The sequence below is a fragment of the Hemicordylus capensis genome, chromosome 2, assembly GCF_027244095.1.
Source record: "Hemicordylus capensis ecotype Gifberg chromosome 2, rHemCap1.1.pri, whole genome shotgun sequence".
Classification (NCBI taxonomy): domain Eukaryota; kingdom Metazoa; phylum Chordata; class Lepidosauria; order Squamata; family Cordylidae; genus Hemicordylus; species Hemicordylus capensis.
This window is the reverse complement of record NC_069658.1, coordinates 175,792,694-175,819,801: the sequence shown is the minus strand read 5'-3', so window position 1 is coordinate 175,819,801 and position 27,108 is coordinate 175,792,694. Positions and strand designations below refer to the sequence as shown.

The 27,108-nt window shown below is 45.9% G+C and overlaps 1 protein-coding gene across 9 annotated transcripts in view; it reads right to left on the bottom strand.

The window, feature by feature from the left end:
- Nucleotides 1–1,761: 1,761 nt before the first annotated feature.
- Nucleotides 1,762–27,108, bottom strand: part of LOC128347341 (trichohyalin-like) — a 29,862-nt gene continuing 4,515 nt past the window's right edge. For 3 of the 9 annotated variants that reach the window (XM_053301813.1, XM_053301822.1, XM_053301814.1), the window contains 10 exons: nt 23,322–23,456; nt 20,617–20,734; nt 16,963–17,013; nt 14,578–14,655; nt 13,336–13,392; nt 12,810–12,869; nt 10,905–10,969; nt 9,600–9,681; nt 9,086–9,144; nt 1,762–2,018 (listed from right to left, as the gene is read on the bottom strand). In XM_053301813.1, coding sequence (XP_053157788.1) covers nt 1,820–2,018; nt 9,086–9,144; nt 9,600–9,681; nt 10,905–10,969; nt 12,810–12,869; nt 13,336–13,392; nt 14,578–14,655; nt 16,963–17,013; nt 20,617–20,734; nt 23,322–23,456 — 904 coding nt within the window. In that variant the 3' untranslated portion in view covers nt 1,762–1,819. The other 6 variants (XM_053301821.1, XM_053301815.1, XM_053301816.1 and 3 more) reach the window with 6 other exon arrangements.

Genomic DNA, 27,108 nt, shown 5'->3' with positions numbered 1-27,108 from the left:
GATTAATTTTATTTTAATAAAAGCTAAAAATTCAGGAAAGGGGCCTGGAATATCCCTGAAGGAGCCGGACTCCCACAGTACAAGCACATGCTGGCTACAGCCCAGTTGTTGATTTATTGCGGATTAAAATTAACTTTGCTGGTAACTCAGCAAACATTCGATTCATGGTCTCTTTTTCCAAATGTCTTCACTTATTTTTGACCCTTGGCTTTTTTAGAATGAATTAAAGAAAAATTGATGAAATGGATAATAGTATTAATAAGAGATTAGCTCAACTTGGCCTAAGAACCCATGCTTTAAAGAAAGAGGCCTTCTGTCTCTTGATCCTTGTCAGCACGCTGTAACTGTTCATCACAAGCTGTTCCAAGCACTGACTTCACAACACTTGCAGTAAGGTAATCACTGTGCGCAAAGTATATGCCGGTTAGGGTATATACAACACAGTAGTTTGGAACTGAGGGACTTCCACAGTCACAGAAAAACAAAAACCTGCAGGTATTGCACAGGTAACATGGAGCCAAAAAAAAAAAAAAGAGATGTGCTTGGGTATTAGCAGAGGGGCTATGATGTAAAACAGGAACTGAGCTCATGGACAACAGGGATAGCCAGTTAGGGGGTATGCTAGGAGGGAGGAACCTGAACCAGAGCCAATCACCAAACCATTAGCAAGCTGTACCATCTTCTGATAAGGGTTCCGATGAAGGAAAGGAGCATAAAACAGGACGACAATTTGGGTAATGGTTGCAGCTCTTTGTAGGGAACCCGAGTGTATTCCTAAGGTCTGGTCACATTCAGCTAGCTTGAAAAGCAACTGAATTTATGCTACAGGCTTCTGTAACTGGAATCTTTGGATAAGAAAAATCAACTTTGTGTGTGTTTGCAATTTAGTAATGTTTCTGTTTTCCCTGTAGGTCAGACAGGTCTGGAGAACCTAATAATTCCTCTCACTATTCCTCTGCTGTGGTTCTGGCCATGCCTTGGTAGATGAGAGTGAAATCTATAATTTTCCTCCATTTTTAATGCCAACACCTTCCTGATACCATCACAACTGTTCTCATGCTTATACCATCGCATGTTTATACCAGGGATTCTCAACGTTGGGTCCCCAGATGTTATTGGACTTTAACTCCCATAATCCCCAGCCCCAGTGGCCAGGGGCGTAGCTATAATTGAGCGAAAGGGTTCAAAGAACATGGGCCCCCACCTCCTGAGGGCCCTCCAGGTCCATCTCTCCCTATTTCCTTCATTATCTCCTTCACTCTGGGGAGCCACCAGAGAGAGGGATGAACACAGGTCCCCTCTCCCCTAGCTACGCCCCTGCCAGTGGCCTTTGGTTGGGGATTATGGGAGTTGAAGTCCAATAACATCTGGGGACCCAATGTCGAGAATCCCTGGTTTATACTATGACATATCCTCCCCTGGTTATTCTTTTTAATTTGGTTTTGTTTCCTAGATGTCTGAAACCCTGCTCAGTTGATGGTGCATGTGTTCCATCCCCTTTGGTTTGGGAAAGCTTGCAGTTATATCTGAGAGTAGCCCCTTTGAAAGGTCTTTGGCCTCCTTTCCCTTCCAAGGTACTTTCTCTGTCTACATCAGGCTTAAATTGGTTCCCGATTTCAACAGCACTACTGAAAGACAATTCCTGCTCTTACATCCCTATGGTTATGCACTTTGATCACAACAGTAACAGCAGAAGTATAACTTCACAGATAGGGAACACATCCCCTCACAGGGGACTGGATTTCAGGGAGACAAGTTCCGTTGCTTATTATTAAACTTTATTAGAGGGTATTTCAATATCCTCTAGCATAAAATGGCTTCATGAAGCTAAAGGGGGCAGGAGTCCCTTGGGTTGGACATAGAGCAGAGGAACTGAATGGAGAGGAGGACAGGGCTGGCTGGAGAAGAAGTAACGAAGGAAGCAGAAGGCCAGAAGCAACAGCAGGATCAGGAGCAAGACCTTAGCGAATGTCCAGAGCAGGCTCCAGGCAGACCAGAAAGTTGGGCGAAGGGGGAGCCTGCAAGAAAGAGGGAGAAAATGAACACTGGTTTTCAAACTATCTTCCATATCAGTTTGTCTGCCAAGGAACTCCCGCATATTGCAGAGGATTCTGAGAAGTGCTCCAAGGTGTAAGCTCAGATCACATAGAGTGCTGTTTGGCCAGAACTCTTGAGCCTTACCATCACCCTACATGAGCTAAGCATGTTGCCTAGAACATAAACTTCCTCACAGGAGACAGTATGTATTTAGTACATTTTTAGACTGCCCCAAACTCCAGTCTCTGGGTGGTTTACAAATTGTTAAAACAAAACAAATTAAATCCACTAAAGCAATTAAATGCAGCCTTTGTTTATTGGTTTATTTGAAATATTTGTATCCCGCCCCTCCCTTGCAATACAGTTCGAGGTGGTTCACAAAAACAATGAAACTAATAAAACAATATAAAATTAAGAAAATTAAGTTAAAAACAAGATCCAATTACAACCACAATTACTGTAATGATCAGGCTCCCCTCCCTCTAAAGAGTTAAGATAGTCAACCCTTGTCTCGACTGACAGGCTAGTGAACTCCAGGGCAGCCAATTGGTACACCAGGTGGGTGGGACCTAGAAAGCGGTTGCTGGGAATTCTGGGAACAAGAAGGGTGGTCTTTGTTGGAGAGAAGCGTATGTAGAAAGGCTTTAGTGAGGGGCATGGAGTTTGCTCCCCCATGGCAGAGGACAGCACGAAGATTTCTCTCACCAAGGAACTCTGCAAATTCTTGAAAGACAGGATTGCAAGAAGCTTGATTCTTATCCAGAGTGAATTTTCAAGGAAAAGGGAATTCAGCATAGAGAAGTTTGTTTAGTCAGACTGTGCGTTAGGAATTTTAATTTCTGTGTGTGTGTGTGTGTGTGTGTGTGTGTGTACTCTGCATATCCCTGATACTGTTCTATTATAGTTAGCCTGCAACATAATTAAAATAAGAAACACTAGCCTATGCTCAACAACCCAACCAGGGCATTGCAAAAGACTCTATAAACATCTAAGCATACTTAAATGCAACCTAAACTGAAGCCTAAGAAAACTTATTTTTGTAACCTACTAAGTATTTTTGAGTGTATCCAAGAAAGCTAGAAGCCTCAGATGGAAGAAGTCTATAGTAATTGAATAAAACTTTTTTTGTTCTTTTCTTTTTACAAGCCTCTCAGAATTGGTTTTTAACTCAGGAAGAGGGGGGCAAAGGGGGAGTTTCTCTGGTGTAAACATCCTCAAGCGCTCAGCAGCTATCAGTTTTCTCATCACAAGTAGGCCTGCACGTGGAAGGTTTTTGTACTTATCCAATAGCAAAATAAGAATTTTCCCTGGGATTCCACCCCAAGCCCAGGAAGGTTCAAGCTCTGTTGATAAGAGGGGTGGTGGTGGCAGCATTTTAATTCTACTGGAAATATAGATTAGTTTTATGAGAAGCCCAGCCAGGAAGCTCGCCAGGGATGATTCAACATTTTTATCCTCACATGAGCTGCTCTGAGACAAAGGCTTTAATCCCCTACAATTACAAATTAAAAACCTACTAGAAACAAAGAATAGAAATTTTTTCTAAAAAGATGGGTCTTCAAGTTGTTGTTTTTTAAGCCCTGAGGGGACATGGTGAAGCTTGTCTGAGAAGGCATTCCAAAGCCGATGGGTCACAACCAGTTCCTGCCAACCAGATGTCAGTCAATGGCAGGGCTGCAAGCAGAACAGAGGTTCATATGGGCAGATGTAGAGTGATAGATGCCCCAGCCCCAAACCATGTTGGGTTTCAAGATCAAGACCAGCACTTTGAATCAGCCCAGAAGCAAACTGATAACCAGTGAAGCTGCCACAGGAAGGGTGTAATACTCATGAAATGACTAGTGCTCTTGATCATCCTTGTGGTACTAATCAGAACCAGCTTCTAGGGCAGCCCCAAGGTACAAGTGAGTGATATCAGTAATGCTTGAGTGACTGAGGTCAGGTCCAACTTATCCAAATAAGGCCGCAGCTGGCATACCTTAAGGCATTTTGTTGCTGGTAAAAGAAGCTCCTGCACACCACCTCCACCAGGGCCTCCAAGGACAACATTGGGTCTAGGAGCACCCCCCAAGTTGCAAACCTTCTCTCTTAATCTCTTAGGCGGGGGGGGCATCATCCCACATTTACTGCAATTAGTTTTACTAACTCAGAGCACTCCCATCTTATCTGGATTAAGTTTCAGCTTGTTTGCCTCCACCCAGCCCAGAACAACCTCCAAACCCCAGTTCGGAACATCCACTGCCTCCCTGGTATCTGCTGACTTAAATGATGGGTAGAGCTGGATGTTATCTGCATATTGATTACTCCGCAGCCCATACCCATGGATGACCTCTCCCAGTGATGCATAGGGAACATAATGGATCCCTGCAACACCCCATAGGCTAAAGGCTAAAGGCCAAAGGGTAGGGCAGGCATCCCCCAGCACCACCCTCAGAGAAGGTCTCTCCAGGTAAGAGCAGAGCCACTGTATACTATGCTCTCAAGTCCCAGCCCAAAGAAACAACCCAGAAGGATACCATAGTTAAGAACATAAGAACAGCCCTGCTGGATCAGGCCCAAGGCCCATTTAGTCCAGCATTCTGTTTCACACAGTGGCCCGCCAGATGCCACTGGGAGCCCACAGCAGGAGTTGAGGGCATGCCCTCTCTCCTGCTGTTACTCCCCTGCAACTGGTACTCAGAGGCATCCTGCCTTTGAGGCTGGAGGTGGCCTATAGCCCTCCGACTAGTCGATGGTATCGAAAGCCACTGATGATCAAGAGAATCAACAGAGTCACACTCCTGGCATAGGTCATCCATCAGGGTGATCAAGGCAGTTTTCATCTCTTATCCATGTTTCTTTCAAGGAAGTTTGTCCTCCATTACTGATCTTCTCAGAGGAACAACAGGTTGCTTACCTGTAACTTTGGTTCTTCTAGTGGTCAACTGTCCTTTTACACTTCTGGGCTTTGCACTTGTGCAGAGACCACATCTGAATCTTCCAAGTTCCATCTCCTGCTTTTGGTGAGAACTCCACCCCCAGCTGCTATATGTGGCTGTGCCACATATCCCCTCAGTCATTCATCCCCTCAATCACAGAGTCCGCCTTCAGTGGGGAAGATTGGAGGGCATGTAAAAGGACAGATGACTACTAGGAGAACCAAAGTTACAGGTAAGCAACCTGTTGTTCTTCAATGTGGTCCCTGTCTTTTACACTTCTGGGTAATAATGACCAGGTTATTTCCAATGAGATGGCCGCTATCAGAAGAGGAGGATGAAATAGATAAGATGTAGAGCGCACTGTAAGATGCAGAGAGATGATCCACCAACCGCATCACACGCATGCTCTGAAGGATGGAGAAGCTTGAGATCCAAGTCTTGATGCAGGTTGGACAGATCAAGGTACCATCGTTGAAGGATGTGCATCCTGAGATGAGCATGAAAAAGAACATAGGTTGTTGCCACCATGTGTCCCAGGAGGCATTGCACTCTCTTTACTTTCTGCAGTCTTTCCCTGAGTAAGGCACTTGCTAGCCTGGTGATGGTGTGGATACAAGAGTACATAGAAAAACCTTTTCCCGGTGGGTATTGAAGATGAGTCCTATAAATTGGATCCACCTGATGGAATTCAGATGAGATTTTGTAAAGCTGATCTGTAGTCTGAGGGACTCCAATGTGTCTATGGTGGTATGAAGAATGTCCAATGTTGCCCTCAGAGAATCCGCCACTTAGCCAGTCCATATAGGGAAATATTTGGACTCCCTGCTCTTGAAGGAACACCACGACCAGAGCCATACATTTTGTAAAGCCCATTGGGGCTGAAGTCAGACCAAAGGGAAGGGCCTTGAATTTGTAGGTGTTTCCACCTATCTTGAATCTCAGGAAACGGCGTTGCTGAGGGTGGATGAAAATGTGGTAGTAGGCATCTCAAAGGTCCAAAGAAACCATCCACATTCTGATCCAGTAGCGAGAGGATGGTTGGCAACAACAGCATACAAATATGTCTGTAGGTGATGCATTTGTTGAGTTCTCCGAGATCCAGAATAGAGTGGAGACCCCCATCTGGTTTTGGAACTGTAAAGTACCAAGAATAGAACCTGGTGGTTTGCACATTGGAGACCTTCTCTATCGCAACCTTTAGGAGGAGGGAGGAGACCTCCTCCACTAGGATAGTAGTCGAAGATGTAGTGATCAACCTTGCCGGAGGAGGTAGCTATCTGGCAGAATTCTAAAGTGTTACTGAGGTGCATGATGTTAAGGACCTATTGGTCCATCGTTACCTCATCCTATGCTGTGGCAAATGGGGCCATATGCATTCTGGAAGTCCAAAGGCTGGAGTCATTGCTCCTTTGGGAAAGTTGATGGCCTCTGCTTTTGCAAAGTGGACTTGTTAGATTGGTAATTAAGCTTAAATCTGGGCTGGAATCTGTTAGTATGAAAGGAACGATCTGCAGATGACTGCTGAGAAGAAGTCATAGAAGGCTGGTAGGAAGGCTGCCTTGACTGCTTTTGTGGTCTGGATGTATTGGTTTGAAAGGACATGGACTTCATGGTGCTTCACATCTTTTGCAGTATCTTATCAGTCTTTTCTGCAAAAAGGGCCTGGCCCTCGAAGGGAAGGTCCTCGATTCTAGCTCGGGCTTCATAGGTCAGGCCCGAGGACTTAGCCAGGCATGTCTCCTGATGGGAATGGAGGTGGCCATCACTTTGGCTGCACATTCCACTGAATGTCTAGCAGAGTAAAGTTCTTGTTGCGCCACTTGAAATGCTTCTTTCAGAAAGATCTTCACCAGATCTTTTTTTATCCTAGGGTAAGATATCCAGAAAGGGAGCAACCTTTTCCCACAAGAAAATGATTGTAACAGGCGTTATAAGACTGGTAATTTGTGGTTCTCAAGTGCAAAGTAGACGCAGAGTAAAGGCATCTCCCAAAGGAGTCAAGCTTCCAACCCTCCTTATCCCTGGGGTTAGCATGAGTGCAACCCTTTGACCTGGTGAGGAATGCCTCGACTACAATGGAGTTCGGCATTGGGTGGCTTTGTAGGAAGGCAGCACATTCCTCATGCGTTTGTACCTTATAGAAGTTTCCTAGCCTCTGGGTGGGCTGAGATAATGTTGAAGATTTTTTCCAGTGACTATGCATAACTTCCAAGAAGGCCATGTTTAGAGGTTGGGAAGCAGGAACTCTAGCTTCCGCATCAATCAATCCAAACAACATGTCTAAGACCCCTTTTTGTTGTACATCAAGGCTGACCCCCAGAGGCCATCCCCAGAGACTATCCAGGAAACATAAGCAGAATATTGCTTAAGGTCTTCTAAAGGTGAATAGAGTCCAAAGTAAGGTCCTGTGGGGAGGAGCCCAATGATGTAAGGTCAGAGTCTGGAGAATGAGCATCTGCATCCTCCCTTTCATCTTCCTCCTCCGTAGATTCATCAAACACAGGATCATTCTCCGAAGGCCCAGTAGGCTCCTCAGGCAAGGGTTGGGCAGGAGGATGTGCAGTATGTTGGTCAATTGGATTTGGTACTGAAGGAGCTTTTGTAGGTACTAGCAACCTCCACAGTCTCCTTAGAAGGGGGTGTCTTCTCTCTTGAGCATTCCTGAAAGTGGGAGCGAGGTCTTCCTTGTGAATGCGAGGGGCTAGGACATCAATAACTATGGCAATCCACATGCCCCCAGTCATAGTACTCATCATGGTGCCAAGGCTCGTAACAGAACCTACCAGGTTCCAAATAGTAGTAGTTCTCAGTAGACCTAGACTGTTTAAAGGTCCTTTCATCCCGACGCCACTCCCTACGGAAATGAATACATCAATCCCCTAGGGGAGGTATCCCGATAGCGGTTTCCATAAGAATGGTGGCAACAGTCCCAATCCTTTAGCTCGTGGTGCTCCAAGGAGCGTTCTCTACTGTCCCAATGCTCATCTCGATCCCGAGTGAGAGACTGTCCAATGCATCTAATAGGAGGTGAATGCCTTCTAGGGAGCCACGTAGAGTTAGCATCCCTTTTATCCAGTGTAAGGCTCCCGAAGGTGAAGGGGTCGGCTGTTGTTTCCATAATGATGATAAACTTCTTCTTTTTCAAAGTCAAAGCTGGAGTCGAGGCAACAGAAGTCACTCCCTAAGGTGAAGGGGTCGGCAAGGACAATGGTGCCGGCATTGCAACAGTGGCTGAATCCCCAGACTCTACAGGCTCAAGTATCGCATCTGGTAGTAGTACTGAAGGCATGTCAGATGATTTAGGGGCCAGTGCAATAGTTCCAGATCCCAAAGCTGAAGCCATTTTAGTGACTTTTTAAAAGGTAACGCCTCAGAAGAGTGAAGAGCCAATTCCCACAGCGTGGCGCACAGGCAAGAAGCCCTGTTTCCCCAAGTCTACATTTCCCGAGTGTAAATTTCTGGCAGAGAGCAGGTCTCAACTACATGGGACTCCCCTAAACAAAGCAGACGTGTGTCAAGGGAAGGTATTTTGGCTCCGCAGTGGACACACTTTTTAAAGTTTTGTGTCTGGCATAAGAAATATGAAAGGCCTCATGGGCCTCAACACTCCATTCCATCCGGGAGTGGAGCACATATTGGGGGCGGGGGGTTAAACCAAAAGAAATAAAAATACCAATATTAAACAAAACTACCTGAAAAGAAAAAGTAAAGGCATGAAAAGGAAAATAAATAGCAGGAGAAACAAAATAGAAGAGACAAACTTTCCTTTCTACTCATTGTTGAAGCTAGAAGTCTCTAACGAAGTTCTACTGAAGCGCAGACGACGAAAGCCTGAGGGGATGAGGAGAGGTGCAGCTGCATATAGTGGCTGGGGTTGGGGTTCCCACCAAAAGCAGGAGATGGAGCTTGGAAGATGCTGACATGGTCTCTGCACAAGCGCAAAGCCCAGAAGTGTAAAAGACAGAGACTACGTTGAAGAATCCCAGTGTTTCTCAAAAAATGCTGGCTTCCATAGAACACGGCTTGAAAACCATTGATCTATCTCTCTTATTATCCCCATCCCAAACCTCTGCTTTGTGCCTTCCCACTCCTATCCTATCAGGCTCTAATCCTTCCAATCATCCACTCACCTGGTAGGGAGTTGCTCCTTGGAATTGGTTCTGTCTGGTTCCAGACATGGAAGTCTCTTCTGGGAGGACACAAAAAGCCAACTGTGAGGTGTAAGTGATCCATTAAGGATATGTTCCGTGCAGCCTCCATTCATTTCAAAGAAAGTAGATGCAGGGTAGTTTTGGAGAAGATAACACTATCCTCCTGCATTATCACACCCTCTTTCTGGAGCCAAATAGTGAGGTGGTGATCAAATAGGAAGAAACACAGCAAGGATGGTCATCCAAATCTAAGTTTGATTACCCAGTTCTGTGCAGCAACAGGAGTACTACCTGATTCCTGGGAAAGGCTTCTGCGGTATTGACAGCAAGTTTCCTTTCTCCCCTACGTTCTATTTGAGCCTCAGGGATCATACTATCTTGCTGCCTGGAGACATTTCACATGGCCATATATGCCACACAACCATATATTGATCCACCCTCCCTTGTACCCCAGATTATTCCACCTTGCCCAAATCCTTCAAGCCTCTCATACCATCTGATCACATGCTCGTTCCTCCCAAAGGGTGCTCCCTGTTGAATTCTCTGCCTGTCCAGAAGATGCCTCTTTCTGCAAGCTGAAACAGAACACAACACTCAATAGCAAAATTATGAAGCTGCCTTATACCAAGACAGACCATTGATCCATCTAGCCAGTGATGTAGTTGCCAATTCAGAAGTGCAGGTGCTCTCCATGACAGTCCCCATGGCCACCCCAACAGCCGGAGAAGCCAAAACGTACCGGTGCACCATCCCTGTGCATCCACTCCACCTCTGCATCTAGCACAATATTGTCTACTCTGACTGGCAGCGGCTCTCCAAGGTTTCAGGCAGGAGTCTTTCCCAGCCCTACCTGGAGATGCCAGAGAATGAACCTAGGACCAAGCAGGTGCTCTATCACTGAGCTACGGCCCCAAGCAAACCAAGATGAAACCTCCTTAGCAAAGGAGGTCGACCATTCATGTTCACCATCACAAGACCAGCTCTCTAGCCTGCTTATAACAGAAACAAAGCAGAAGGCAAGATGGTGCTTCAAAAGCAAAAATGACTTACAAGCCCCAAATTTGAGTGCACTTTATCCCCTGATCCACTTTGGATTCCAAGGAGAATGTTACAGCTTTGAGGACCCAAGAGTGTGTGTGTGAGGCTGACTTGTCTACAAAAAAAGTGGGAATCTCTTTCTTTCTAACAATGTGCTTCTTCCAGGTAGACATTGCCAGCTGTAAAGGTAAAGTGTGCCATCGTGTCGATTTTGACTCCTGGTGCCCACAGAGCCCTGTGGTTTTCTTTTGTAGAATACAGGAGGGGTTTACTATTGCCTCCTCCCGCACAGTATGAGATGATGCCTTTCAGCATCTTCCTATATCGCTACTGCCCAATATAGTACCAGTGGGGATTAGGATTGGCAACCTTCTGCTTGTTAGTCAAGCATTTCCCTGCTGCTCAAAACTAGTCTGGGACTTCATATTTTCAAATACAAAAATGTGAAGGAAGCACACTAACACTAAAAGTCACATGATGATGTCTGCTTGCCTTTTTTAAAAAAAGCATAGTTTGTGGCCCATATTACCAAGGTATCTCATTCAACAATCTTCTGACGCCTGTTCTTTTTATTCCCATTTTACAGATGGGGGACTGAGTTCAAAAGACTGCCGCTTTTGGCCAACCAGATCATAGCTGAGCTGGGATTTGAACCCAGGCCTCAAATCATGCTGGTTAAGCAGTTCAACTCATCAGGTCCACTTGCACCTCTGCCCCAGCACAACCAACCAGAAAGATGTATTTATTGGGTCATCCTTACAGCACTGCTTCCTGCTGAGCTTCCATCACACGGTCTTCCATGAAGATGATGCTTTTGTGCAGCTCCTTAGGGGAGGGTTTTTAGAAACGGAGAAAGGGGGAGGGGGAAAACCTGCCATCAGTTTGTGTTTTAGAGATCCCTACTCTCCATACCCCAATTCAGACTGCAAGCTCTTCACTACAGTAACCATTAATTGGAGTGGAAGAGAATCCAGTTGTATACAGTATGCACCCCTGTTATTGGCAGAGATGGTAGGGACATCTCTACCTGGCTTCCCTGTTGAAGTTCTCCAGGGTGTTTTCTAGACTACGAGATTTTGCAATGCGTAAAGTGTTGCAAAGTGTGACGGAATAGTGGAACCGTTTAAAACCAAGAGTAAAGCGTTATTCAATGCTTTGTTGTAGGCTGATGGCCATTCATATTTTCCATCCATTGCAACATGTTTTCAAGGCAGAACTGTCCATACTCTCCTTGAAACATGTTTATCTGCCCCACCTCCTGCTCCATTTGGGCCAATGGAGTTGCGGGGGGCAGCGGGTGATGTGGGGTTTTTTTGTGGGGTTTTTTTTGGTAACTTCTCAGCTGCATTGTGCTAATCTGCCAGCAGGGGGGAGCACTGTTCCAAAACAAAAAGTTTAACTTTGTCTTGCATACTTCCAGTTTTGCACAAACATTAACCACAGAAAAATAAAAAAGGTGGGGAGAGTGATCAGACACTTGGAAAGACTGAGGCTGGACCCTCCAGGGCAGGGTTTAATCCCCCTGGTTAACACGTGCGGAAGTGGGGGAGACATTCACATGCACACCCAAATCCTCATTGGTCCATCTCCATCCTCTGCAGGTAAGGAGGCAGGCTGTCAACCAAGCAGGCTTCCCACTGGACAGACAAGTGTCAGTGGAGGTGTGGGGTTTGGGATCTGTGGCACCTTCCTGGTGAAGTCCCCTGAGTTAAAAGAACCAAAGGAATAAAGGGGGGGGTGGTCTCTGTGGAGTGCATGCGGCATGTAAGCTGCAAACTACAGCTTCCAGAATGCCTCAGTGGCGGTCAATGGGACTACTTGAGAACGAACAAGTGAGAGAGAGCACTTCATGTGGCTTACGAGTGCGCAAAAGACAGGCATTTGCCTTTAAAGAATCCCTTGTTTGTTTTCCCTAAAATGTGCTTTTTCAGACATGTGGGAGGGACAAAAGCAGGGGGAGGAGAACTTTGTGGCTGGGGAGCATGAAAGGATGTGCTTCTCCTCTCCCCCCCATGCCATGTACCCCTTTTCATTCACCACAGTAACTGCCCACAGTTGTACTGGGGGTGGAGGTGGTGATTTCAAAGCAGAGGTCCCAGCTCTCCATCTTGCCAGAAGACAAGTTTCCAGCCTGGTTATATTGGAAACAAGTGGAGGAGGAGGGAGGTGTGGGGTTTGGGATCTGTGGGGAGGAAAGGAAGGGAAAGCCAAGATTTCTCCCTGCCTATATCTCTCCCAGCATCAAGGGGGTGAAGAACGCAAGTATGGGCAGGGAGTGGGCAAAGAACTGTCCATACTGCAACACACTACAATGCATAAAATGAGGGGCAAAGCTCCCTACAACGGAAAAATGCAGCTACTTTCCTGCAGTGCATTTACAACATTGTTGGGAAAAACCACATCATTAAAATTCAAATCAAGGCATGGGAAATATGAACGGCACCCTGCTGACAACGCAGCGACATTGATGTGGAAACACGGGCAACACTTAGCGAATACATTGTGAATATGTTGCAGCGTGTAATCTGGAAAACTCCCAGGCCAGAAAAAAACACATAGGGTTCCAGCTTTTCTTCAGCTGCAGGAAATAGTTGATGGGACACAGGTAAATGGCATTTATTTTCTTCCCGCAGAACTGGGGTTTTAGTGGGCGGGCGGAACATACCTGGCTCATCAGAGACAATCCTTGAATGGTGGCATTCAGTTTCTCAATCTGGTGCTGCCTCTGAAAAAACCCCAAAAGAAGAGAATTCTTTTGCTGAGGTTCCATTCACAACAATGAGGACCTCTTAAATTCCATCTTAGCCCTAAGGTGTAAGCCTGCTTTACACTTACATTAGGGTACTTGGAGCCCTGTAACCTAGTCTGAGAAAATGTTATATTATAGTACATTCAAATTAGCTTTGATGGAATTTGAGATAGAGTTTTGTTAATCTCAGAAAGTGAAGGATATAACATCATAGCTTCTCATCTTCCTACAGGTATTAAAATTGCTGAGAGATAACTGGACTTTAGCAGGAAATATCAATTCAGTACTACACGGGGCTGAGCCTTGACAAATGTAACAGGTTGCAGAGGACTTCAAAATTAAGCCCTGCCCTGACTTCCATGAGAACCAGAGACCAAAAGGTTGTCTCATTTTACCATTAGAAAAGTGGGTACATTTAAGCCAATACACATTTTGAGTTTACCTGTCTGACTCTGTCATTCTTTGTCTGCCACTTTGTCTCCCATTCAGACAAGTGTCTCTGTGGAGGGGAGGGGGGGAGATATAGTTAATATTTCTGAAATAGCCTCTGTAATTTCAATACAGAGAATCAGCTATCTACCATCTGACCTGTCCTCTTAGCCCTTTATTCCTTAGGCCCTACTTCTGGCCTAGAGTTGGGAATGTAATGCTGAATTGACACTAGTTTCAAATTCTTGACCTTTCCTCCTAGATGACTTAGCATGTTGCGGACTGACCCAGACACCAGGGCCAGAGCCATGTGCAGCAGCAGGCATACCCTCCAACATTTCTAGAGGAAAGCAAGGATACTCTTGTAATCTCACACCTAAGATGCTTAAGAGCACACACTGCTGAAGGCTGTTCTCATCCCATTATACACTGTATCAGTTTACTCTGCAAAAGCTTGTCCTGTCCATATTTAAATCAAAAAGGACATTTGCTTTGTTAAAGATACATTAGAACAATCTAATAGGTGCAATCCTGTCCACCATGGGTGTAGCACTTGTATGGGGAAGATTTCCGTAGTTCAGTAGAACTTTATTTCCACTTCCCGCATCTACAAGCCATTAAGGAGTACAGGAGGTCTTTGTACACCTCCCATATTGTCATCTAATCCTTCCCTTCTGAGGATCTCTCTCTCGCTCTCTCGCTCTCTCCCTGAATATATGCAGATGTGGTGGTGGTGATGAGGAGGAAAAGGAATCTTTTGAGCCTATGGAACTATTCCACGATATGAGTGCTGCACCCATCGTGGACTGGCTTGTGCCCAAAATGTTATCCAGTTCAAAATCAACTTTACCAACTGCAGTGTGCAAAGTGGCACTCATTTACATGCATGCTCACTGGAGACAATGCAACTGCCCCCCCCCCCCACCAACTCAGAAATTTAGAGAGGAGGCTGAAACCTGTAGAATGGCAGCCCCAGCAACTCACATTGACAAAATTGGCATAAAAGGCACTCACAAGATCTTCCTAGAAGGCAAAATAGGGATCATGATTTATCAAGGATAGTACCAGAAAATCAGGACAATTGTCATCAAGGACCATTGAGTATATGAGAAAGTGCTAGGCAGGGCTGCTTATCCCAGCATTCAGCTTACCCGACCTAAAAGAGCATTTTGATTTTATTATTGCTTCTAGGTTCACCTTGTTTGGTTCCCACTGATTGGTCCTTATACAGCTGTGCAAAGCATCCAGCCCTCACCTTCAGTTCATTGCCTTCCGTCCTCAGTTCCTTCAGGATGTCCTTGTTGGACTTCTCCTCCAATTGTTGCTTGAATACCTATGTGGACGGTAATCAAAAATCTCCATTAATGGGTGCTCTGAAGCTGTTCCATGGAACACTTACCTAGGCCAGCAGCCATTTTCAAATCATAAGGGTTCAATAAGGGTACAATAAGGGTTGTACTGTCTTGAGATTGCTTGTTTCACAGTCTCCTGTGGCATCCTTTTATAGATTGACAACAGCAAATAGTACATTGTGCACAGGTCCTAGGCATGCTTTCCTTGGGATCCTCAAAGATCTCCCTTTAGGATCACTTAGAGAAACATCGCAGAAATTGGGCCGAAATCAAGCCCTCCTTGATAAAGCAAGGGAGGCAGGACAAGAGTTGCTAGACAACAACCGGTCTTGCCTCTGGCACTTTGACTCCCTAAGCAAAAATATTAACAGTTGTCTCATCTTATTGGGTCCTGGAGCTCTTGGGCCTGTCTGTCTGTGCCACAAGATGTGGTGCAATGGCCACTGATTCAGATAGCTAATTGAAAGGGACTCGGCAAGTTCATGGAGGAGAAGTCTATCTGTGGATGCTTGCCTCCATGCAGTATACCCAACATCAAGTTGTTCTGGGGAAAAACCATGGGGGAAGGCCGCTGCCTTCATGCTCTGCTCATGGGCTTGCATTTGGCTGGCCAGTGGCCATGAATGGAAGCAGGATACTGCAGTGTAGACGAATGGAACCTTGGTCTCATCCAGCAGGACTAGCATGCACTCCAGACTGTTTCCAGAACCTAAGAGGTATACTCGTGGGTCAAATGGGCCGTAACCCAGAATTTGGCTTTTAAAAAACCAGATCTGGCAACCTCAAGCTCCACCTTGCCTCTCATCTCACACTTTCTTGCTCACGCATAAGAGTAGTTACTTTGTATTTCCTTCACTTCTGCAGTTCCTGGAAATGCTTTCCACTTGCTCAGAAAGTAGCCTGAGGATCTCTAGTGACAACTGAGACTGGGCCACTGAGTTTGCAGCAGCTGCGTTTTCAGAAATTACGGAGAGCTGCCAAGCAGGGCAACAGAATGGATGGCCAACAGGAAGAAGCATATGTAAAGTAAAGAAATAACTGGTCACACAAATACAACACACACAAAACAAACGGCAGTTATACATGTGGGAGTCTCCCCAACTTCAAGAGGTACTCTTCCCACAGTCCCACCAAAGTCAGGCCTGACACTTTAATCTCTGCTGCCAGAAACCCTTTACAAGAATTGTATCAACAGGCAAGTCTCTCTCCCTCATGTATTTGCTTCTTCTCCTCTGCTGCTTCTGGGCGCTTTCCCAATTGAACGCTACAACAGTGTCACTACGTGTCCACTAAGCGTGCTTCTGCACTGCCTGTGTTTTGACATCGCAGTCCTGCTCTGTCAGCAAGAGGCCATTCACATTTCCGATGCCTTCTTTCAGGTTTTATCTTTGTGTTTCAGTGCTACAACATTGCATGTGTAATGCAAGAATTGCACTGTATTTCTGTATTTCCCCATTGTAGGAGGGCTTAGGAGGTTTGTGCAGGCTAGAAAAGACTGCTCCCCCGGGGCGTAGCAAGGTTGGAGTGGGCCCAGAGACAAGATTTTAAAATGCCACCCCTCACTGAAGCACAGCTCATGAAGTAAAGAAATCTTAAATGAGGCTGAATAGTGGTAACAAAAAGCATAGCAAAATTTATAGATATAAACCTATGTGCCACAATAGAACAGCATCCTAAATTTATTTTTTTTAAGGTTTTGTTAATTGTGGACTATGCAAGTCATTTCATGGTACTAGAGAAAGACATGCTGTTCTGGTAGCTCCAGGTCATAACACTCACATCAATTTCGGAGGATGAATACAACTGAAGGAAGCCCGGGCGGGTGCGCGGCTGGGGGATTCAGTCATGTGACTTGCCTCTGAGGGGGGCCCCCAAGGCAGTGGGCCCCCAGACAACTGTCTCCCCTTGCCCTATTATAGTTACGCCCCTGCTGCTCCCCCTGCTGGTAGCTGTGTACAACAAATGGCTTCTACCCTTTATATACATTTTCAATACGATCCTGCCAAGCCAAAGCATTTTACCACTGTAGAGCTGACAGTCTCAAATCAATCTGGAAAAGCACCCTGTAGCTTTCTTCTACTTCTTCTTTCTCACTTCTCTCTCACCAACAGCTCCAGCAACTGCTCAACTCCTGGTCACCTACTAGGTATTTTTTAAGGGGGTCGCCTTAAATTTAAAGGCATCTTAAATTTGGGTATAAACGTGTATAAATGTGGCCTTGCAGTCCTGAATTAGGGAGGGAAACCTGTGTTGGCTGGCTGGAACTTTGCCCCATTTGCAGTATTCACCTTTTTTTCCAGCTCTTTCACAGTCTCAGCCATTCTCTGATTTTCCTTCTCCTGTAATTTAGAAAAGAGAAGTACCAGATCAAGAACTGCTTCTCAGAGACTGATTTTTCCTGTTGGGAAAGGGCATGTTGAAATAGGCTGTTGCTGCTGACAGCCAGACAAGAATGAAAGAACCTCACGTGTGCAATCAAGATAAAGAGAGCAGGGACAACCCAGCTAGCAACGGCTGTTTGTTAATTGGGCCCAATTCTACCCAAAGGACCAACAGGCATGAGTAAATCACCACCATCCCTGCCACCAGGGTCTTGGGCTCTCAATAACCACCAAAGGTTGCCTTGTGCTGATGCTGAGCTTGTGCTGATGCTGACTGTGGGCTTCCCTAAGGCCACCTAGCAAGTTCAGGCGAGTCTTGAACTAGAGACGTTTGATCTGAGTCACTCAGAGGTTTTCCAGACAAAAAGGTTTATTGCGGGATGTGTAGTGATAGATGGTAATGGGAGTTGCTGAGGCCTGCCCACACTCACAGTCTCTCTTTTTGCTTTTCTCCCGCTTTGTTCCATCCACGCAGGGAGGCTTCCACATTTGAAAACTACAGGTTTCATTTCCCCGACTTCCTCTTTCTCCACCCTCCATCCTCTCTTGAATTCCCCACCCATTTCCCCTCCCATTGCTTACCCATCACTCTTTCATAGCTACCACCTTGACTATGGTCACAGTTGTGGGGTGTTCAGATGGCAAATGGTCTTTCCTGGCTTTTTTAAAAATGAGGATTAGCCCTTCAATGCATGAAATAACCATCTTTCAAGAGTTGCGCTTTTAAGCAGTGTGGAATATTGCAAGAGCAGGAGCTGCTAAGTGGAGAGATCCAGTGTGAGTTGGAGGTGTGGCTACTTGCCTGGGGGTTGCATTTGGGAGTGTTGGCTGCTGGCTCCACCCGGCACACCCTCTCCATTCCACACCTAGGCACACCTCTGCTGTCCACTTTCTTTTGGCATGGAGTCACTAGCTAGCTTGCTCTTGTCTTCTACTTTTGTCTTTTTTCGCTCTTATTCTTTTAAAATTATTTTACACTGTATGCATGCTTATATGAGTCTGCAGACCAGCCATCCATAACATCTATAATGTAGGTGGGGGTGGGGTGGGGGTGTGTGGATTGGGGGTTCTTTTTCTTATGGGTTCTTCTCCAGGCATATGTGCCTTATAATCCACCCCTTTTAAAAAATGTTTTTCTTTTCCTCAAAGTATCTGCACAAATGCACATTTGCACAAGCCAGCAAACACACACTTCAGTTGCTGGGCATGCCTTCTATAGCCATAACATCTCTGGGTCATTTCCTTGGGGTTACGGATTGGAGGGGGTCAACTGTGCTTCACCTTTGGGCAGGTGTTCATCAACATACTTTGATGGGTTTCTGGTCCACACTTGCTTGTAATTCTTTATATCAGTATTTGTGCACATTCTCCCTTTTGCCTTTCCAGATGGGGCTTTTAGCTCGCTTCTTCTCAGAATGGAGGGCATGCATTCACATATTGGCCAGATTTACCCCAAAGTCCCTGCGAGCTATCAAGGAGCACTTCACACACGATTCAGGTTTTTCATTCTGCATTAGAGAGTAGCCCGATTTATGTCCAGGCAGTTTTTAAAAAATCAGCTTTTTGCATCTTTCGGGGGGAGGGAGTAAATGTGAACTCACAGTAAAACCTCATGATAAAGCCTGAGAGAGATTCCTGCCTGCAACCTTGGAGAAGCTGCTGCCAGTCTGTGAAGACAATACTGAGCTAGATGGACCTGTGGTCTGACTCAGTATATGGCAGCTTCCTATGTTCCTATTGAAATGCTCCTGGGGAAGCATACAGTAGAAGTAAATCTTGGGTTTTATGGCTGTTAGGTTTGTTTGGAACAACAAACAAACCTTTACAAACCTGCAAAATGGCAGACAGAAGTGGGGAAGGTGACCTGGTTCAAGTGGCTTCAACTCAAAATGGCAACTTAGTACCTGTTCCAGTGCCAACATTTTGAGAAACCCTTCCAGACATGAATGCTCCTCAAGCAAAAAAAAAAAAAAAAAAGTGGGGGGAGAACAAGAAAAAAACAGGGCAAGCAAAAACAACCCCCACAATACCAATATTTTACTGCCAGGTATGCTTTCCTGGGTATGCTGGGAATGCACAGTGAGAGACCTTAAAGGCCAAGTTGAAGACAGATCATCCTGGAGATAATTTATCTATGTGGTCGCTAAAAGTCAACACCGACTTGATGGCACTTAATAAATTAATTAATCATGCTTTCTCAGGCAGGCAAATGATTGAATGTGCACAAATCCTCCTAAAAACATTAATTTTAAAAAGACAAGTAAGAGCAGAGCAGAAACCCAGCAAAGTACCCTGGCTACCATCTACCCAAGGTGCTTGGCAGCACTCCAAAACAGCAGCAAATTATGTTGTTATCAAGTCCACATCTCCTTGTGCCCCACAAGTACCATGCATGCATACAATGGGGTGGCAGGGAGGCAGGGGCACACCTAGGTAATTTTGGAGCTCAGACAAGAAGGGCTTCAGAGGGTGCCCCCTCGCTTGGGGGGGCGGGAGCAAGTTAAAACTTTTAAAAAACTTTTTTCCCCAACCGCCGCTGTATGGTGGGGAGGGGAGCAGCCAGAGGGGTGTGCGGGCACTCAAGCGGAGACCAAGGCAGAGGAGGTGGAAGCGGCGGCCAGAGCAACTTCTCTGAGCCTGCCTACCTCCCAAATTGGGCCATTTTCAGGCTCTCTACATGTGTGTAGAGAGTCCCTAAATGGTCCAAAAATGGCCTGATCTGTCATTTGGGAGGCAGACGGGATCAGGGAAAGAGCTCTTGCAGCTGCCTCCACCTCTGCCTTGGTCTCCCCTTGAGTAACCACACACCCCACCAGCCGCCTGCGTATTTGCTACCATCCCCGCGGTTGAATTATTTATTTAGTTAGTTAACTGGTGCGGCCTCAGTGCGGCAGGCACAGAGCAGCGGTGGGGCAAGTGCGGTGCACGATGGGGCTCTGGGGAAGCCCCTTAGAACATTTGGAGCCCCTCCCCCAAGACAGAAGGCCATGGACCAAATCCCCCAAGATCCCCGGCTAAGTATGCCTCTGCAGGGAAGGAAGGGGTTTTATGTAGGCAATGAGGGGGGAAATGGGTGGGGGGTTCTAGAGAGGACAGGGAGCTGATGCACAGAGGTCAAGAGATGAAACCCACACTTTTGTCAGTCTCCATCCTCCCCACTCTATGTTATTGTAATGGAAAAGGGGAGGGACAGAACTGAGAGCTTTCCCCATTTCCTTGGTCTCTGTCCCTTTCCTTTGCAACTGAGGTAGCAGAGGCTGGGCAGAGGGGGGGGGACAATGGGTGGCCCCCATGCCCAATGGCAACCCAGCTGTCAGGCACAGTAAAAAGGGTAGAGGATGGCCCTTGGATGCAGTGGCAACCTAGCTGTCAGGAATGGGGATGGAGCTAGCAGTGTTCCAGCATGTTCAATGAATGCAGCTGCACACATCGCGATCATGTTCGCAACACCTCTCTTCCTTGATGATAATAAATGGGTGTATGAAGGAGTGAGGGACAGGTCTGAAGAGGGGTGTGTGGGAAGAATGGGGGCTCCCATGCATTTCCTTCCAAGGGGCTCACTTGCTTGTGGATGTGCAGCTGGCGCTGGCGACTCCGATTCTGGCACTCCCGCAGGGCCTCCTGGATTTCCTCCAGCTCCTCTTGCATTGCTCGGGTCTTCTTCTCCAGGGGTTTAAGACTATGGGTAGAAAGTGCACACGCCTTAGAAGGAACACTGATCCCAGGTAGAGCCGGTCTGGAACATTTTGCCACTTCAAGTGGCTGCTCCACATAATCCAAAGAAAATACACAAAGGTCCTTTGCAATTGTGCAGTTTTCTCCTTTTGAAGAAACCATGGGGGGCGGGGGGGAATCGTCTGCAAGGAGAGTTTAAAAGTTATAGGCATCAACCAGAAATGTGACTGCTGCTGAACACTGTTGGATGATAGAGTTGAGAATCAAGCAGCTGAACATCTTTATTAGAAATCTACATACACAATATCCTGCAAATTCAAAGCAGCCACTGGAGGATTTTTATAATCATTAGGACTAAACTACATATTCCCAAACTATTTCTGCAAATACCTACTTCCAGGGGAATTACTACATCTGAGAGGCAATTTTTGGCACAAAAAATGGCAAAAGGAAAAGTGTTAACTTCTTCCATCACATGTTGTGGCACCACACCAAATCAGCCCTCCTCCCAGGGGTGTATCTAGGATGGGGCAGGCAGGGCACGTGCCCTGGGCGCCACTTGAAGGGGGCGACATTTTTTAAAATTAACTTTTTGGGGGGGAAATGGCCACTGAAAACAAAATGGCCACTGCACATGCTCAAATGGCTTCTGTGAGGCCCTAGGCCATGCCAGGCCTCGCAGAGGCCATTTGAGCATGCGCAGTGGCCATTGTGTTTTCAGTGGCCATTTTTTTTAAAAAATATTTTTTAAAATGGCCACCGCCAATGCTCAAATGGTCCCTGCAAGGCCCTAGAGGCCAGCGGGGGGAGAGGGAGCCTTTGCAGACTCCCCCCATGGCCTTCAGAAAGCCCCCTAAAGGGGCTACAGGTAAAAATAATAATATAATATAATATAAGTCACTGTACACATATTCAGTTTGGCACTATGTACAGAGAATCAGGGCTTGTGAATACTGAGCTGAAGCTTATGAGCTAGGATTGTATTCATTTGCTCTTACTTTGCTTCTTGTGATAAGTGAGTTAAATGTGATGGCTATTAATGGTGGGTTTGTCTTTGAATCAGTGTGAAATCCTTAGTATTAAGGCCCACTGGGAGTTTCTTGCTCTCTTTCTCTCATTTTCACTATCTTTCTGAAATACTAGAATATATTCCAAGCAGTGACACAATTTACTCTGCATTTTCAGAGTATCTGAGAAAAGTCAAATTCTCTATTTATTTTTAAAACTTATGTAATAGTGATGCTACAATGCACAGTAGACAATTAGGCAGGCGCTTCTGTTTAGTTTTCCAAGTACACCTCCACATAGTATTTGGGTATTTCATGAGCCCCAGCATACTGAAATTTGTGGTTTTCCAGCATTTTTTTTGGTCTGGCTATGTCCACTGCTAAATAGTTTTTGAAATATTAAAAGATTAACTAGCTTGACTTGTATTTTTGAGCTGATAATATGGTAATGTTATCTGAAAGATGGGTGTCAGATGTTTGGACAGGAGGCGCAATTTCAGTGCTTGCCCTAGGTGCTATTTTCCCTAGATACGCCTCTGCCTCCTCCCCATGGCTGTTTTGGGGTTTAAAAGGACTACTTTACTCTATTCTATTCATGGCCCTGCCACTAACAGAGATCTGGTTGGTGGGGACTAGACAGGAGCTTTTTGGTTGTGGCGCCTGGGCTTTAGAACATCCTCCCTGAAGAGCTTCACCATGCTCCCTCCCTCAGTGGTTTTTTACAAACAACTAAACACACATCTTTTAAAAGAAGCTTTTAAATGTTGCACCTGTTGCTTATATCTGGTAGGTTCGTTAGCTTTTTTAATTCTCAGTTTTTAGCTTTTTAAATAACTGAAAACTTTAAAAACAACTGTAATTCTGATTGTGGTTTTAGCCTGGTCTTTTAACTTGTTTAACTTAATTTGGTTATATATATATATATATATATATATATATATATATATATATATATATATCCTGGGTGTGCCAGGGAAAATGCATCCCGTCAGCCCAGCTGATTGACTGGGCTGAGGAAGCGCCTGATTGGCTGGCGCACCCAGGAGAATTGGCTGGCTGGGCAGATGCAAGGTGGCGGCTGGCGGGCCCAGCCTGGCTGCAGATGTGAGGTGGCGGGGTGGGGGCGGCGGGCCTGGCAGCGCGGTGGTGGTGACGGGCCCAGCCTGGCTGGAGGGTGAAGAGGTTGCGGTGGGCCTGGCCCGGCCACGTGGTGGCAACGTGGCGACAGGTCCGGCCGCCATGGCGGTACTCAGCCCAGCCGCGGCACTCAGCCTGGCAGGCTGGGCTTGGCACTTGACTGGGGCAGGTGGGGGTTGGGGAGAGGTAGCCGGCCCCAAAGAGTGAACAGATGCTCTGTGTGGGGGTCGGCTAGTTTTAAATAAAATACATAAATACTTCCAGTGCACTTCCTGCTTTAAGACTACCTGTTACTGATGGGTTTAAGGGATATAAATGTAACAACAATATCAACAACAACAACAACAACATGTAGTTTGGCCCTTCAATATCCACTTTCTCTCCAGCCCCATCATGGGAGCCGCAGCTCCAAAACAACACTATGGAGAGTCTCTGAAAGCTTCGCACCTCTTGGTTTGTAGCAAGGAACAGAGTTCCTTCTGATGTCTCAGCAGTGATTCATATTGCTTCTGCCAGACCTCACCATGGGCAAGTTCTTCATGGATCCACTCTTGCAGCCAAGCATTTTCCTCCTCAAAGTTCCTGGGTTTCAACAGGAAAAGACTGAGTAAGGTGCAAGTAATGGAGGCGCTCCAAGAGGTTCTGGAAATCACCATCTCTCAACTCCAACTAATAAAGACAGGCACTTGATGTGGTTAGCCAAGAGAAAAACAGTATCACAGGATAGGGGGAAATGTTTAAAAAGGGGGAACAATTTTCCCCTTTATCTTAGGGCAGGAAAAAGAACAATTGTTTCAGATTTCAGAAGGGTTGATTTGTGAAGATATTATCTATAAAAGCAGGATATAAATTCTGTATAATAATAATGTATAACCCATGTCAGGGTAGTGCATTCAGCCAATTTAAGTGGCAGGACAAGAATGCAGGGGAGAAAGGGAGCAGGAGAAGGAGCAGGAAGGAGGAGGAGGTGGAGAAGGAAGACAGAAGGTGGCAAGAGGCTATATGTCCCCCCCGCCCCCACCGCCAGAGGTGCATCAGAATCCAATCCTACCCACCACCATATTTGAGTATGACATGTTATGTGTGGTCCTGATTATCTTTGGAGCCATACAGACACAGACACAGACACACAGACACACACACACACAGAGTGCTGCTGCTGCGATTTAAACTGAATAGTAAAACCAATGCACGAGGAGAGGGGCTTCTCAGTTCCTTTGCCAAAAATCTCCCAAAGCTGCTCTGGAGTACCCCACTGAGGAAGAGATATAAATATGTGTATTTCTTTCTCAGTTGGGGGTAAAAGCAGCTTTTTGGGGCTGGGAGTTTTAGCAGAGAAAGGGCTGAAAGGAAAAGGGTAGTGGTTATTTATATAACCCCATCCAAGTTCCTAGACATCTCCTCATGCACTTTTCTTTCCATTCCATTTGCTGTATAAAAAAGAAAAGTCTCCTTAAAAGGTCTGAGAACCTCTCTTAAATAGGACTTATGGCCATATCAAATGCGATGGGGCAGGGGTTTGTGTGTACGTGCGCATGCACATGTGTGTTCAAATGTCTGCCCCCTTCCTGCATAAAGTGAGGAGGAGGTCCTGATCTTGTAATAAGAACATAAGAACAGCCCTGCTGGATCAGGCCCAAGGCCCATCTAATCCAGCATCCTGTTTCACACAGTGGCCCACCAGATGCCGCTGGAAGCCACAGGCAGGAGTTGAGGGCGTGTCCTCTCCCCTTCTGTTACTCCCCTGCAACTGGTACTCAGAGGCATCCTGCCTTTGAGGCTGGAGGTGGCCCATAGCCCTCCAACTAGTAGCCGTTGATAGACCTCTCCTCCATGAAGTTATCCAAACCCCTCTTAAAGCCATCCAGGTTGTTGGCTGTCACCACATCTTGTGGCAGAGAATTCCACAAGTGGATTACGCATTGTGTGAAAAAGTACTTCCGTTCGATTTCCCACCAATCAATTTCATGGGATGACCCCTGGTTCTAGTGTTATGGGAGAGGGAGAAGAATTTCTCTCTATCCACTTTCTCCCCACCATGCATGATTTCAGGTGTTGTAGTCTTGCCTCATAAGAAAGGTGCTCTAGGCCCCTGATCATCTTGGTTGCCCTCTTCTGCACCTTTCCAGTTCAACAATGTCCTTTTTTAGATGTGGTGACCAGAATTGTACGCAGTACTCCAAGTGTGGTTGCACCATAGTTTTGTATAAGGGCATTATAATATTAGCCGTTTTATTTTCAGTCCCCTTCCTAATGATCCCTAGCATGGAATTGGCCTTTTTTACAGCTGCCACACATTGAGTTGACACTTTAAAATGAGTATGCTAATGAGTATCCTAAAGTTCAAAGTATCACACTCGTGCCCCCCTGGCAACCTACGAAACCCTAATGCACAAGTTACAAAAGCACCTAATCCGTAAGGCTGACCCCACCCCCCAAAGCAGCCTGGTAAGGAGCAACCCACAAGGGCACCTCATGAACCCTGTCCTGACACAGAGGAAAGTCAAACAAGGATGCATCTTGGCCCTGTTCCTTTTCAATTTTTACATCAGTGACATGGTGAGACCCCTTAGTAGCCCAGACTTTCACTCTCCCAAGCTGGCAGATAGAAGCATTTCCTCCCTGCTCTGTGCCAATGATTCTGCATTCCTCTCTAGGACCCCTATAGGTCTCAGAAGAGCTCTGATGGCTCTAGCTCAGTACAAACTTGCTTTAGACTCCATTCTGCTTAGCCAGGAATGTGCATGTAAATTCTTAAATCAAACCTGCTGTATGCATAAAGAAAATGGACACATTGAAACCTCCCGTGAAGCCCTGCACAACATTGTGGGCACCCTTACTCAGGACCCAGGTGTCTGGGGGGGAAAACCTCCAACAACTCCTCCTATTACCCGGTGTGATATGTTATGGGTATACCTTGCTTATCTTGTTGTAGTTATTTGTATGGCTTGCTGTCTCACTCAAAATGTGGCTTCATTTGTAGATGGCATATTAGGTGCCTGCAGAATATGGAAAATCCACCACAAATCAAAGCAACAAGTTTCTGCAAGGAGAAACTCTGATTTCGATATAGCTCTAAAGACAATGCCTCCTGCTCACCACCTTATTTAGAATACTTAGGGTATTTTAAAATACCATCACGCAACTCTCTGTGACAACACAGGATACCCCCTCTCCAGGGGCGTAGCAAGGTTGGAGTGGGCCCAGAGACAAGATTTTAAAATGCCCCCCTCCCCACTGAAACTCAGCTCATGAAGTAAAGAAATAATCTCCCATGTGCCACAATAAAACATCATCCTAAATTATTTTTTAAAGGTTTTGTAAATTGTGGACGATGCAAGTCATTGAATGGTCCTAGAGAACGACATGCTGTTCTGGTAGCTCCAGGTCTTAACACTCACATCAGTTTCGGAGGATGAATACAACTGAAGGAAGCCCGGGCGGGTGCGCGGCTGGGGGAGTCAGTCATGTGACTTGCCTCTGGGGGCCCCCCCAAGGTAGTGGGCCCCCAGACAACTGTCTCACCTTGCCCTATTGTAGCTACGCCCCTGCCCCTCTCGCTATATAGAGAACGGGGGAACCTATAGAATATATCTATAAGTATTTTCATGCATATATGATTTACCTAATGCTTATCTTGATTATGCTTTGCGGTTAGAATAGGATTGTTTCGTTTCTTTAGTACATATCACAAGCCATAACCCACTTATTGCCAGATACCTCACGAAAACAATAGTAAAAGGCTGCTAAAAACAAAGGTAAAACAACCAGAAAACAAACAAAAACAAAGAAGGAAACTACAGGTACGAGTTTATGTGAATTGTTAAAGAATCAAGAATATGTTGAAGCAGCGAATTCTTGTAAGGAGGAATTCTGGCTTCAAAGGGGGGTCTGATATAACCCAGGACCCCAATTCCCATAAAACTACATTTAACACAGAACAACACTACATACAGGCCCAAGGCCTGAACCTAACCCTAACCATTTCGTGACCAAATATTGAACGCTTAATTACCTTTAGAATATAGTTGGGCCCACAGACCCTCCCTTCACTTCCTTTCTTCACACCAGAGCTGTCTCTGAACCTTTAGAATGTAAATTAAAATTGCTAGTTTCACTCCTCCAAGGAGGCACATCTTAGCCTTGGAAGATAACAATGTACAGAGGCCCTATGAGGCCCCAGCATTCTCCAATAACAAACCAGTTGACACTTGGGCGAGATAAGGCCAAAGAA